At 38.7% G+C, this 15230-nt stretch overlaps 1 protein-coding gene across 2 annotated transcripts in view; it reads right to left on the reverse strand.

Moving 5' to 3' along the window:
* The window catches only part of Wdr70 (WD repeat domain 70), a 214369-nt gene that overhangs the window by 31078 nt on the left and 168061 nt on the right, over window positions 1-15230 (reverse strand). For both annotated transcript variants that reach the window (XM_040757590.1, XM_040757591.1), the window contains 3 exons: window positions 9499-9598; window positions 7575-7659; window positions 5863-6001 (listed from right to left, as the gene is read on the reverse strand). In XM_040757590.1, the coding sequence (XP_040613524.1) occupies window positions 5863-6001; window positions 7575-7659; window positions 9499-9598 (324 nt within the window). The remainder of the gene's footprint in view (window positions 1-5862; window positions 6002-7574; window positions 7660-9498; window positions 9599-15230) is intronic.

The following is a 15230-nucleotide window of genomic DNA, read 5'->3' on the forward strand; positions in this document are numbered from 1 at the left end:
TAGAAACCTAAAGTAAGCCTTGGCCTTTGTTAGCCATTCTCTCTAGTGGTTAAAGAATGGTCCTTCAAATACTTTAAAAACCTGTACTCCATTAAGTTGATAAAAATCTAAAAAAAAATGGACAAAATTAAACCAAGAAGAAAAAAATAACAGTGACTTACATGACTTGTAACAGAAAACGACACAGTTGTAAAAGGCCTTCCAACTTAAAGGAAAAATGTCATAAAGAAAAAGGGAGGGAGAGAGTAAGGGGGGGACAGAAGGAAGGAGGGAAGGAAAGAGGGAAAAGAAAATGCAGAAACCAGGAAAAAAAATCAAAGGGCCATGGCAGGGGAGGAGAAATAGGGAAGATAAAAGTAATTTGGAGGGGGAAATGGAAATGCAAAAAAAAAAAAAAAAAAAAAAAGGGTAAGTTTTAATTAGAGAAGGGGAAAGAAATAAAGAAGATTGAGGAGGGTGAAACAGTAACAACAGAAAATAATATCATAAAAAATCATGTATCTACCTAAAAGTGTGTGTGTGTGTGTGTGTGTGTGTGTGTGTGTGTGTGTGTGTGTGTGTGTGTGTACAAACACATATAGAGCTTAATGAAATTTTCCCATCTGGATTGACAATGCTCCCTGCAAGAACCACAGACTTTCTAATAAAAACCCTACTACTAGGCAGGAGACTCTCCCTTTTCAGTTGTTGATCTGGGTTTTCCAAGAGATTCCCAAAACATTATAGGCCATTGGTGCTGCCCTTGCCTGAAGATGGAAAGTAAGTACCTATTACTGAAGATACCATGCACTTTGGACACAGGACCCAGAGGCCCCTGACCCACCTACAGCACAACTCCGTGCACCTAAGGTTCAGGGAACACGGTGGAACAGGGGTGGTAAAGCCTGTAAGAGAATGCACTGATTGTAAGAGATTGCACTGAAAATGTATTTCCTAGAAATACCAGGGAATCTATGGTTTCAACAACACACTTGCCTACATGAGACTCAAACAAGGATGACACCAACAGACATGCTATGGTGAAAGGGGGAATCTCATGGTATCCTAACCTTACACCAAAAAACTACTGGCAACTAAGAAATGTTGATAGCGGGGAAAATGCCCTTCTTCAGGAAAGAGCCTTCCGCTTCCACTTCGTTATCCAGTGCCAAGTGGTCAGCCTCGAAATCATATACAAATGAGTGACATCATAGTGACTGACCAGATTATACCTATATACGTAGATATACATACAAAACACCCAGTAAATGCATTCCTTGCCCTAGAGAACATGTGCTACATTGGTGGTTCTAGATGCTATGTTGCTGCTGTTGCTCTTTACAAAATGAAAATGGTGTTTTGTCTTTACCACCCACACTTTGCTCACCCAATCTTTATAAAAAGCAAAGGCTTTCTTCACAACACCTGAGCACAGAAACAAGCCAGAAAAGAAGTAGGATTTGGCTGCAATATCTGTTGTTTTTCCTTTCCACCATTTTCCTTTTACCCCTGGGAAGGTCAGCAATCTCTTTTAAACTATCTAGAAGTGAATGAGAAAAACAGTAATACTAACCATTCTTGAATTAAAATTGTAAAAGTGTTAGCATAGCAGTACAACTGAGAAAAGCATGTCCTAATACTAACATGTTCATATATTTTCGACTTCAAAAGACATTTTACTGATCATTTCACAATAAACTATAGCTTGAGGAAAGATTGTGAAGTTAACTTTTATTTATTTTTTAAAGAATGTCTCTAAATAATACAGCTTGAAATGTTTTAATTTTTATGATTTCTTTTGTCACCTCAAAATTTTATTTTATCCATTCTTTTTGCCTTGTGCATAAAAAATAATGGGAAAACTTTTATGTGACATCTAAAAGCATTAAGGTCCTGTTTACACAAAAACAAAAGTGAGCTTGTAAACTCAAAATTCAAGTTATGCAAGGCTTGATGATGCCTGCCTGGAACCCCCCCTCAGGAGTCTGGGACAGAAGAACTCAGAGGTCAAGACCTTCCTCTAGACTGCAGAGAAAGTTCTAAACTAGACTGGGCTAACAGAGTGAGAACCTCTATAAAAACCAGCAACAACAGATTCAAGCTGTAACTATATTCGAGAGTAACATCTTAGAAATAGGCAAAGCATACTAGTTAAGTCGTGGAAAATTAGACAAGGAGGGAGGGAGGAAGGGGGAGGGAGGGAGGGGGGAGATCTGTCTGTGTATGAGGGGTGCAATTGGACAAAAAGAAGCATTCAAAAGTAACCACAGTTGCATTGTAAACTGTGCGTAAACATTGCTGAATGCAATGAAAATAATAAAACTTAAACATCTGTCATCTTCTACTGGAGGAGCTAAGAGACTCCATGGTGAAGCGACCCTAAATACAGAAAGAAAAATATTCACTGCAACAATTAAAAAAAAAGGTAGAGTTAAAATAAGATTTTTTAAAAATTCAAACAAACAAAATATGGTAAACACACTTGTTATACTTTATTATTGTTGTTGGGATGGGTATTTACTTGTGGTATACCAGAGAGGACATGTGGAGTTCAAAAAATGACCTATGGATTTTATCCTCTTTCTGCCTTTATGTGGGCTCCAGGAATTGAACTCAGGTCACCAGGCTTGTGTAACAAGTGTTCTTATCTAGCTGAACCATCTAGCTGGCCTGCACCTGCTACACTTTAAAAGGCTATTTTTGGATAAAGATTTAGTCAATAAGATTTTAATTTCATAGGTCAACATTGTATGTCGAGCTTCCTATCCTAGATTATAACTACTTAAGAGTTTACTCTGTTTTAGGAGAGGGTAGTGAAAGAATAAAGCCACTAAGGTAAACGCATCAGGGTAGACACTAAATGCCACTGCCTGTGCATTCACTAACAGTACCAACTGTTAGTGCTAAGAATACCAGATGCTGCATTTTATGTAAAGCAAAACTCAACAAGAAGTTCCTCACCATACTGAATCATGGAATTACTAAGGGAATAGTGACTGATGGGGGCTTTAATGACAAAAATGCCATACAATAAAAGAAGTGGTCCCTCACTCTTCTAGCAAAGTGTTCACTCTTTATCTATTCCAAGGGATGTGTTTATTTTCTTACATTCCAAGAAGGCAACACTTGAAGCAACAGGTCAAAGGGGCAGTTTAAAGCCCCTTTAGCCTAACATTCTACTATATAAACAGACAACTAGGCTGTCAGACGTTAACATGCCCTCATCACCACCACTCAATCAATGATTTAAAGAGGCCTTTCCAAGCTGTGTGGTTTTGTCCTCATCTCAACGTCTCTCTCCAAACTATCTATTCAAATGGATCTGAAAAATCTTTCTTTGCTTCTCCAAAATGACTCGTGATAATGTATATTTTACCTAATGAACTTTTTCCTTTGTTAGTGTCTCTTGGCTTACTCACTCCTCTTGTATGCTGTTACTTCAGGGCAATCTTTTCAGTCTTCTATACTCTCTCCAGTCAAACTCATCAACCATTTCAGCTATGAATTATAAATGATGCTCCCAAAAACTATATGTACTTGCTCATCTGTAGCAAAAATCTATACCCCAAATATAAAAAAACCTTACATTTTCATATCACAAACAGTTCTCAGTGTCTTTCCTAAAGATAAAGATACAGGTAGATTGATAAATTTGTTTTGCCAGCAAATTGGCCTCAAACTCCATGTACAGTAGAAAATGCCCTTGAATTCCTGATCTTCCAGTCTTCACCTCAAAACTGCGTGCTGGGATCACAGGCGTGCACTACCACATCCAGTTTATACCATTCAGTTCTAGGTACTGAACTGAAGATTCATGCACCTCTATATGCATACTACTGAAGTACATCTCTAGTCTTAAGATAAATGGTTATCTCAGAGAACATTCACTAAGGTTTGAAGTTAGAAACCTCCTTTCATATATGAATGCTCACCAGTCTTGTAAATCTAACCTCATTTTTATACAAATGCCCACCAATTTTGTAAATCTAGGACTTTCATATCTACAACTCTAAAACTCAGGTCTGAATGTATCATTCCTTGTGTTTAAAAAAGTGATCACAAAATAAAATCACTTATTTATTCCAGTATTGCAGTCAATTCCATCTCCACAACTCAAAAAGCCTTTGTACTATTTCACCTTTCAAGAATACTTTATTTTGCACTATGAAAAATAATTTACTTTCCAAACATTATCTATGCAGCAGACCCTAAGGATTCCACAGAGAATAAAACAATGTTTCTACCCTCATGTGATTTAGAACCTGGTCGAAGACACGAGGAACAAATAAATATATAATATGAGGTGATGAAAGTACGACAGAGAAGAAAAGCAACACAGAGAAAACATGATTACATTATGAGACACAGATTTTTCCCGCAGTTATGTTCTTCCAACAAGCAAATGAAGGCCAACTTGTTTGACATGTAAGCCTCCCAGTGTTACCTTAATTTTTTTATATCTCAACTTAAATTATAATTTGAAAACACCACACCAAGAATAATACTGGAAATGTACAGTCATTTAGAAGTACAGCTTACTTCAGAAATAACTAACTATAATACTTTTACCTTTTAAACATTTTGGGGAATTTCATACATGAGTACTGAAATTTTACTTTTTGAGCTTAAAATTCACACAGCCAATTATTTCTCTTAGTGTTTTTTTTTTTGCCTCCCAGATGTACCCCCAAAATTATATTTCAAGCACTAGCAAGTTTCAATGTTGTCATGATACTAGATTCCATAAAACCTGAATGCAGATCTAGAATCTGTTTCCTTGCTACTTCCCATTTGTAACATTCAAAGTCTGGCATGGCTTCCAATTTGGAACCAATGCGTTAAGACCCCATAGTAATACTAGACATTAGAGACATGAGCTTTGTGCTGGTGATTTAAACACAGTGTTTAACTCTCTGAATCACTTAAGTGTGTAATATGCCCCCAACTGTTTACAAAGAGTTGAAACAACTGGAGAAAGCAGCAGCAGAACACTGTGTAAGATGGGATATTATCAAGGATTTGAGCCACAGAAAAGTGACAGGGACATTAATTGCCCTATTTCATACTCAAAAAATTACAATGATTTGCTTTACCATCTAAATAATAAAATAAACCTTTAAGGAATTCAAATTTTCTTCTTGTAACCTTCAGTATTATTATATTCTACATAGCTCCAGTCTCAGGATACACAAGAATGAATGAATGAATGAATGCTAATATTTTAGTGTTCACATAAATAGAAATATAAGACTAAGGTTCTGGGGTTTTTTTTGTCAGAGTTAAATATAAATGTTTTAAATTTCCATATCCTAAAAGCTATTGGGTTCAATGGATGGTGAACCTTCTCTTATTGCTATGACCTTTGCATGCAGAATTTTTTCAAAGTCTTAAAGATTTAGGAAGTAAGGATAAACTTCCTTCTGTCTGAGGGCGTAGCCTTTCACAACTGCACAGAAACACACATGCTGTAGGCCACGCCTCCTATGTACTGAATGGCCACCATATCATCCTTCCTTAGTTTAGTCTGAACCTAAAAAAAGTATCATGCTGAGGGAAAATGGACAGTGTAAATCAGCCCATCTGCAATGTCCTGAGAAGTCTTACGATGGCTGGGTGTGATGGCCCATGCCTTTAATCCCAACAATCAGAGGCAGACAGATCTCTGTGAGTCTGAAGCAAGCCTGGTCTACAAAGTGAGTTCCAGGACAGCCAAGGCTGTTACACAGAGAAACGCTGCCCCCCCACTCAAAAAAAGTCTTAAGTTAGGGAGAACAAGAAACTACTTCTATATTTTAAAGACCAGAGTTTGTGTTCTATTCAAACAAAACAACAGGTGCTAACTTACTTCATTCTCAAGACTAGATAGAAAAAGAAGACACATACCGCATCCGTGATGTCAATTTCATACACCCTTTGGAAAGTTCTGCGCTCAAAGAAGACAAGTTTGCCATTTCCACATCCCCTTTGAACAGAGGTACCGGTGACTATGAGTTTATCGTCAGGACTGAAACAGCAGTCGGTCCTACACACAAAAGCATTGATAAGTACAAACTCTTGGGGCTCTGAAAACAGTGTAACAATAGTAAGTAAACTAAAACCCATAAATATCCCTATAAAGGAGCTAACCTCTACACATTAACTTATACACTGGGCATTTTTAATAATTTGCTTAATCTTTACAGACAGACAGATGTTCTCATCACTGCACCAACAAGGAAGCTAACACAGAGAGGATAACTAACCCTTGCTCAGAATCACACAAGGATGTGGTACGTCTAGGACTCAAATGAAGGCAGTCTGACCAGCATCTGTTCTTAGTTTCCATACCATGACATGTCTTAATGTAAAAAGAGTGTGAGAAACATTCAACACAGGGTATCTACAGCCAAGCAAACACATCTGATAAAGTCATATTAGCTTTGGCCATTTTTCAGAACTACTTGTACTGCCCATCACCACTCTCACCCCAAACAGTGTCAGCAGCATCAAGTCAAGCCCTATGAGAGAAGGAAGCTGTGCTGCTAGAAATAAGTTATGGCCATTAACTCCACAGCTTTATTATCAGAGCCGTGACCACTTAACTGTGAATAATCTACATGTTATCCAAAGAAGCTGTGCAGTCGGCTCAAAGGACTCTTTTCGCCGGGTGGTGGCGGCGCTCGCCTTTAATCCCAGCACTCGGAGGCAGAGGCAGGCGGATCTCTCTGAGTTCGAGGCCAGGCTGGACTGACAGCCTCCAAAACAATACAGAGAAACCTTGTCTCGTAAAACCAAAAAAAAAAAAAAAAAAAAAAAAAAAACCACCTCTTTTCTATTCTAGATTGCTGTTTGTTGATGGGCTTGTTCTTAGCAGGTAATGTCACAGGCAGTGGGCTGTGTTGGAGTGGGTCTTGTACTACCACACGATTTCTCTCATTTGATGCTTCTATTACCTTCATATCCTCCCTGTTGGTCATTATTTAACACAGATGTAAAGTTTCACTTCTTCCAAAATAGAAACTGTTTCCTAGGCACCAATTATAGGACTTAGAGGTTAAATCCCACCTCAGCTGCCTCAGAATAGTCTTTGAAAGCTTCAGTTGCCAGACTTAGGAGACTGGAGATAACTATGTTTGGTCATTCCAGACAAGACAGCGTGAATAACAAAAAGACTTCTGTGCATATATAGCAAATATACGTACAAAATCATGGACAAATAGACATAATTTATCTTCAAAACAGATGTGTAAAATTAAAAAAATACTTCTCAAGTCAGTTTCCTAGAAGACTTAAAATACTTTATGCAAATTAACATTAAAGAAATTTCTTTTCAGTTCTCCTATGCTAGTCAAATAACAAAATATGTTACTTGTGGGGCCGGAGGATGGCTCAATATTTAAAACCATTGGCTACTCTTCCAGAGAAGCCAGGTTTTATTCTCAGTACCCATGATGGCTCACAACCATCCATAACCATCTAGTCACAGGGCATCTGATGCCCTCCTTTGGCCTTCTCAGTTACCAGGCGCACATGTGGTACACAGGCATACAGACAGCAAAAAAGTCACACACAGGAAAAGAAAAACTGTTTACCTTAGAAAATATAGTAAAACTTACATTGGGAACAAGGTGGGAAGGCCTGAGGCAGAAAATAATGGCTTATTAAATTGTCGGACATCCCATAATTTTAATGTATCATCACCTAATTGAGGAATGAAACGGGAAACACAAGTGAATTTTGTATAAGAGAACTCATGCCAGCTTAAGGTTTGCAAACAGCACATAACTATGAGAAGAATGGATCGAGGGGAAGGAGGGAGAACCCAAGTGTTTCTAAGCACACTTCCCTTTTTAAATTGTTTAGGGGGTTTGAAAAGGCAGCAGCAGTTGCAAAAATAGTATAAATGATGTGATACTAAGTCATCCTCCTAGCAATTACTTCCCAGATTGATTAGCATCTGTCAGCAACTCTGCAGAACCTACACCAAAGCACTACACTAGAGCAGATGGTAGCTCCCTGTGGTATGCCGAGTACAACCTGTTTTTTGGGTAGGCCTTAATTTCAGAACCATCAGGACTGAAAATAGTTCAGCTCACAACAGATTATTTTTCCCATTAGTATGTGGGTAGAATGATCCATCAACATTAATGATGTAGGCCATGTTATTCCTTGCTCCCCGGAGTAATTCTGTTTGTGGCTATTATTCTTCATTTTGCTGCAAAAGTACTACTTTTCCAAGCCGCTTAAAGAGTAATGAACATTCTTTTTAGGAATAGCATTTTTATATCTCTACAGGGCTAATCACAAACTCCTGACTAGAACAAGAGCCAAGCTCATATAAGTAATGTCTCTGCTGTCCTTTCTTCCTAGTGCTCACAGCCTAAGACTGGCCTCAGCCCTGTGGGTCCAATAAAGAATTGAGATCAGGTGTAAGAGAGACTGGAGAGTTAATAAACCCATTCTGTCCCTAGGGACTCTTCCTCTGAAACCTGACTTTGGGCAGGACTAATCCACACCTGGTTGACTGTATTGTCACAAGTGAGTTCACAGAAAGATCCTCAGCCATGCCCTGGCTTTTGTCTACCCCCTCTATTAACACACATTCTTATCCATGTGAGATGGATTTAGCAAACAAATCAAGAGTAACCAGCATGTAACCATGAGTATATCTAATCTTAGAATACAATAATACAGAATAAAATATAGTAGCTAGATATGGAACCTCTGCCCCCTCAAACCAAATTGTGTTCGTGTTTGAACCCAGAGAGAGGGAGAGTACCACACACCAATGAAATACCAGGCATGGAATAATAAAGCAGGAGAGAACAAATAAAGGAAGGTATATATCTTGATATACATCTGTGTAACAACCAGCAACAACGAGCATCTTGAGGAGACAGAGGAATCAAGATTTTGAAGCAGGCCTATTGACTTCAGACCTGAGCTACCTGTAAAGACCCTGGCTCAAAGAAACCATGGGTTATGGACGTGACTTAGTGGTAGAGAGCTTGCCTTACTGTATACACAGAGAATAAAGGAATGTAGGTAATCATTTACAGATTCCAAAGGCAGAAGCAAAAGTCATCCATGAAGATCAAATGTCTGGGAAATCTGAAACTAAAATAAAAATCTAAAGGGAAAAAGCATACAATTTCTAACTTTTGTTTATGTATATACATATTTATTTATCTATTGAATATATATACAAGAGCATGCTAACACGTGGATGCAGAAGTGAAAGGACAACTTTGTGGAGTTATGGTCTTCTTTCACATGTAAGTCGTAGGGATTGAGTGATCCTTAGGTCATCAGGCTTGGCAGCAAGCACTTTGATTGCTGAGCCATCTTGCAAGTAAAGTTAGTAATTTTGGTACAGACAATCTTGCCAAGACAAGAACACTTTTTAATTAAAAAAAAAAAAAACCTGACTGGCAAAAATACATTAACACAGCTAACTTTAGTCAGCACTAAGACATTAGTGGTGAGTTAAAAATTATCTTCTTTTATACAGAAACAAATCAAAAAGGGCTGTTTACCTACCTCCACGAGAAGCCAGGACATTGCCGTCATAAGAAAAAGCCACACAAGAAGTGTCTGTGCCAGGGTCATGAGCCTGTTTATAGTGGAATTTGGGGTGAACCTGTGAGTAAACACAAACAAGGTGTTATCCACTCTTATATTCAGAGGAGATAAATTTTGTGCAAAGAATGTTTGATTTTATCATTCAGAAAATTATATACATCTTAGGCGAAGTGCTAATTCCACCTGATTATAGTCTTGTTCCTTTAAAAAAAAAAAAAGAAAGGCTTCAACAAATTTTACTTGCTTCAAAGAAGAAGAGATAAGTCCTAGCAGGAGATATTGTTTAGCAAATCCTGAGTAGTATAAAATAGCAGCTATTTTTGTATTATGCTTCCGTATTAAGCAAATAAGCATATTATTTACTTAATACAAAATGCTCATGTTACTTTTAGTATATTCCAGACATGGTGCTCACAGTGGTAGGCCTTGGACTAGCTGATGTGCCTATTTATTGCAGATGGTGGTGATTGTAACATGTATTGTTTCCCGCCAGCTGCCTAGGTCCCACCGCTGTCTCAGCCCCCAAATAACACACGAGACACTATATTAATTATGAAGCTGTTGGTCATTTGCTATGGTTTCTTAATGGCTAGTTCTGATTTAATTATTAACCCATAATTACTAATACATATTTTTATAAGGTCTTACCTTACCAAGGACACAGCCTCATGTGTTCCCAGGATCATATGGTGACTCCCACTCGACTACATTTCCCAGAATCCTCCTCAACTCCTAGTCCCACCACCGATCTTGCTTCCTTATTGGCCAGCAGTGCTTTACTTATCAACCCATAGGACAACATATACACAGAAGTATTTCCCCCATCAGGTGATGGTAGCAATGATGACAGTAGCTCTTACATAATGCTTAGCATATCCTAGGCGCTATGTCTTTTATTTACTTCACCTAGTTGAACCTTGCATTTACTAATTACATCTTCAAGAGCCCTATCTCCAAATAACGTCATCTGAGAAGGCACAGATGAAGGTGATGCTTCTACCCAGAAGTCAGTGATTGCTAGTAAACACCACCAAGTAGGACAGAGAAGATACATAGTTATCTTACTAGGAAGGCTTCCACAGAGTCTTAAATGTATCAGTTTCTGAACTTCTCAATCATGGAAGTATTTCATTAGGTCATCAAGGATGAGTGAGTTTCCATGTAGTAGATAGAGTCCAGGATCTGTATCTTGTATGTATGTAACACAAAGGAGAACTTTCAGCCAGACATGATGGCTCATGTCTGTACCTCCAGTATTTGAGAGGCTGAGGTAGAACCTCATAATCTCAAAGCCAGCCTGGACAGTAAAGACCAGGCTACTAGAGTAAGATCCTGTTTAAAAACAAAAACAAAAATAAAAATTCAAGCAAAAGACAAATAGCTCTCAAAGTGATAAAAATAAATAGGAGGCACAGAATCAAACATTTTAAGCAGAGAAATCTACATAAATTATGGAAATGAAAACAGAAAAAAAATCAGAGAATAATAGTTCTACAGCCAGGCTGGTCTGCCTAAAATTGAAGGCTTACTAGCCGTTAAGTGTGAACGTGGTTAGGGTGCTTATTCTACGTACCAGTTTAATGATCTTTAAAATGCACACCCATACCTTTACCCCCCATCACACCACCTCATAAAGAGACCAAGTTACACTGACCTGCGATCTCCCTGCCTTATGTCAGAACCACAAGAAGTCTGAAAAGGGTGCTATTTCTCAGAAAGATGAAAAAATGCAGTTATGTAGCATAAATTCAGATTCTGAGAGCAAGCGAAGGCAAGCACTCAATTACCCCACAAAATGGGTTTACTAACATGGTACTGATCCCATAACCCTAGGACCTTTTAGTAAGCAGCAGATCCCTGTTTTCAAGCTAAACTGTAAGCAAACAATTCAGTATTTCCAATCATATGTTTGAGTTGTCCTAGTACAATTTAGGCACGGAAAGAAACTAGGCGCTTGGTAGTGTTCCAACTGTTACAGATGCCACTGGAAGTGAACAAAGTAAAACAAATGTCCTCATATGTGCAAAGTGGTGGAAGAAAACACTACAGAGATGACACTGTTGGTTGGTTACCATTTCACTGACACTCTACAAAGGCAGATAAAGAGAGGGAGAAAAGCACAGGACTACTTCAGCAACTTTCAAAGAGTACAACTCTTGCAGCAGCAGAACTAGCACTGAGCAGTGAACATTTATAGAGCTCTACAGATAATCAAGTGTTCGGGCATGGTGGCTCTGTTGTTCTCTGATCATGGTTCTAATCTGGAAAATCTGGGACCCTGAAACATCACAGGATATTTGAATGGATGTCTCATAGAAAGCTGGATCATAGACAACCTGTCCCCAAGCCCTATGAACTCTCTGCTTAAAGACTCATGTTTAGGATGATCAAGAACTTCCCGTGTCCAGAAAAATCAATGGGTGGGGTTAAATCTCAATATTACCCAGCTGGAGCAGTGTTGGGTCTGATAACAGAGAAGGAATTATACACTAAAAGAAAGCAATAAATTAGCTAGCAGCTACAGGCAGGAGTCATAGCATATCTTAACTTGGGATTTGGAAGATGCTTAGCCAAGAGAGCTGGGATACAAGACTAGATAAACAGTTCTTTGTGTTAGGCTTGGATTGAGACTTCTATATTGAGCCCAGACTATTTCCCTCTTTACTTCCCTCAGTTTCTACTGACACTGTAGCTTTCTCACTTTTTGTTTTGCTTTGTTTTTTGAGACAGGGTTTTGTTGTATAGCCCTGGCTACCCTGGAATCCACTCTAGACCAGACTGATTTTATTGTGTGCATATGTGTGGGTCTATGCACACAAATCAGTGTCCAGTGAGGTCAGAAAGAGTTGTCATATCCCTTGGAGCTAGAGTAACATGCAATTGGAAGTTGCCTAATATGGGTGCTGGGCACTTAACTTGGATCTTCTGAAAGAGCAGCAAGCTCTCTTAACTGCAGAACCACCCCTCCACATCCTACCCTTCTCACTTTAATCGAGGGCCCAATCATGCCCTCTACTTCACCATCCCCCAAGACACTTCAGGTCTTGCTTTTCTTTCTCTCTTTTCTTTTGTTTTTTGGTTTTTTTTTAAGTATTTGGAATGGAACCTGTGGCTTACAGCATGCTAAATAAGCAACAGTTTTACCTCTGAGTTATACTCTTGTGTCTTGTTCTGATCCATATACATTGCTCTTTACCACTAACACTCTTGATGATTCTTGCTCATGAAGCTGTCTATCTCCTACACCAAGATTTGTGATACCACATTTAGGAAGGATGCTCCAATGGGTGGACAGACAGCACGATCCAGGCATCAAAGAAGAACAAAGGCGATAAACTTATAGAGTCACTGAAGTCCAAAATGTAGCACTTATGTTCCTAAATTGGGTTTTCCATTCCAGTATCAAATATTGATCCTCTGTATCTAGAAACTTTGCTTTCTTCCTATAGATAGTTGAACTATAATTCCCATATGTCTGTTAAAGCATTGGCTTTAGATACGGCAACCATAGATGGGATGGAGATTGTCAATGGCCCAAAGTTGTGTGTGTGTCCAAAAGAACATAATTTACCAAAACTATCAAGAAATGCACAGGTGGAAGCATGCCTGAATCACCAAAAAGTTTTGTGGTAGCTCTCCTCTGCAGACCAGGACTAGTCAGAGATAAGTTAATAATATCCATGGGAATCACAGGGTCTGAATTAATACAAGCCAGTTCCCAATATATAATTACTTGTACCAAGAAGCTGCAGCCATAATGGCTGGGGGGGGCAAAATAACCCAGAGCCATCTGAGGGGCTTGGATGCACAGGAGCTGCAAAGGTGACAAAGAGAATGTGGCATTCTTAGGGACCAAATAATGAGCAGCAGGCAATGATACTGCTTAATATGTACAATTAAGAAGAGAAGTAAACAGAAGAGTAGGCAGCTGAGAGCAGTTACCCCAATAATAAATATCCGTGCTCTGTTTCCATATTGGAGCCAACATTCAGATCAATTGCTGCCAACAAGAAAAACAGTCTGATTCTATAAGAAATGATACCGCAATTCAATGGAATAGATGTATTCTGTATTAATTTTTCTAATTCTTCCACAAAGGGATTGCCGGCTACTATAGATTTAACCAAATAGTGATCAGAGCTATAGTGGAAACATAGCAATGAATGCTCAGGGTGACTTGGGCTCAGGGACTTCATACTAGCCTGGCTACGCTTTCTTAGAATTGCACTGGAGTTTCTCTTCACTCCCCTATTCCTTCCTTCCTGATTTTTTTGCCCTAAGGGCCTAAGTCACCAACTATACTTGAAGACTATCGGCCTCTTTCAGTTCCCTTTTCATTTTCCCCTCATTGGCATATTGGAAATAGGTTTCTTCAGTGTCTAACACTGCCTTGGCATCTGCTTCCCTGAGAACCCAAATACACACAGACATTAAGAAGCAAGCCAAGTAAAGGTGAGTAAAGACATGCATACACGGCCTTGCTTCTTTTGGATCCCAGTCAAGGGGCAAGAAAATGGGCACTGGTTTCCTAGATGATCAGAGAGACTAGTGTTCAGTTATCCCCTTAACACAGCAGTTCTCAGCCTGTGGGGAGCCACCCCTTCGGGGATTGAAAGACACTTTCACATGGGTTCCATAGCAGATATTTGCATTATGATTTATAACAGCAGAAAAGTTACAGTTATGAAGTATCAGTGAAAATGTTATGGTTGGGCATCACCATAGGAACTGTATTAGAGGGTCACAGCATTAGGAAGGTTGGGAACCACTGCCTTAACATCAATAGGCATGTAGTTAAGGGGTTAGAATGAGTGAGCCATACTAAACCATCTAGCACTGATTTCATCTCTAACTACAAGTACAGTAGAAATCAGTCATGCCGGCCCAGACAAGAAGAATTATATAGTGCCACACAATTTTCTCAGAATTCTTCTCTACTTAACATTTTGCCAAACAATATTCAGTCCCACAGCCTTTCAGTTCAAGTTAATTGCACTTCACCATGTCTCACACTTTAAATAATCATGGCACCCTTCTCTTGCCTGTTTTGTGCCTGCCTATGGGAATATGAATTCATTCTAGTAATGTTTGTTGATTCTGTTCATGGTTAGTTTCATATATCCATTGTATCTAGGAAATTATAATTTGTGTCCAATGAATTATAGCCATCTCTTTTATTCATTCTTTGATATCAAGTAACACAATGCAATATAGATGATTAAAAAGTGAGAAAAGAAATTGTTTAGAGATAGCTCATCCTTGGAAGACACAGAAGGATTGGCCTTACAGTGCTTTTCTTTATGGTACTAGATAATCCCTTCCCCATATTCTGATCTTTTCTTTCAAGTGGGTCAGGGGCTGATTGTTTCTTTCTCAGGCACACAAGTGAACTCTGAGAATCCCAATGAGACTCTTAGAATACAGTGTATTATAGCACATCATAGTGCTTACATTCATGGAGCAAATGGATTTTTGAGCACATGAACTTTTGAGCATGGAAACAATATACTCATATGTAACTTGACAGTTGTCCAAGTCTCTGAGTTCTTCAAATGAAGACTATATTTAAAACCATGATGCTTTTTCTGTCTATTTTCTCTTCTGTTATAGTTACTTATTGCTGTGTCTACATATCTAATAAGGAATTTAAGCAAAGGAGGATTTATCTTGGCTCATAATTTGAGACTACA

This window comes from Mesocricetus auratus, unplaced genomic scaffold (genome assembly GCF_017639785.1).
Source record: "Mesocricetus auratus isolate SY011 unplaced genomic scaffold, BCM_Maur_2.0 Super-Scaffold_100015, whole genome shotgun sequence".
In the NCBI taxonomy this organism is placed as follows: Eukaryota; Metazoa; Chordata; class Mammalia; order Rodentia; family Cricetidae; genus Mesocricetus; species Mesocricetus auratus.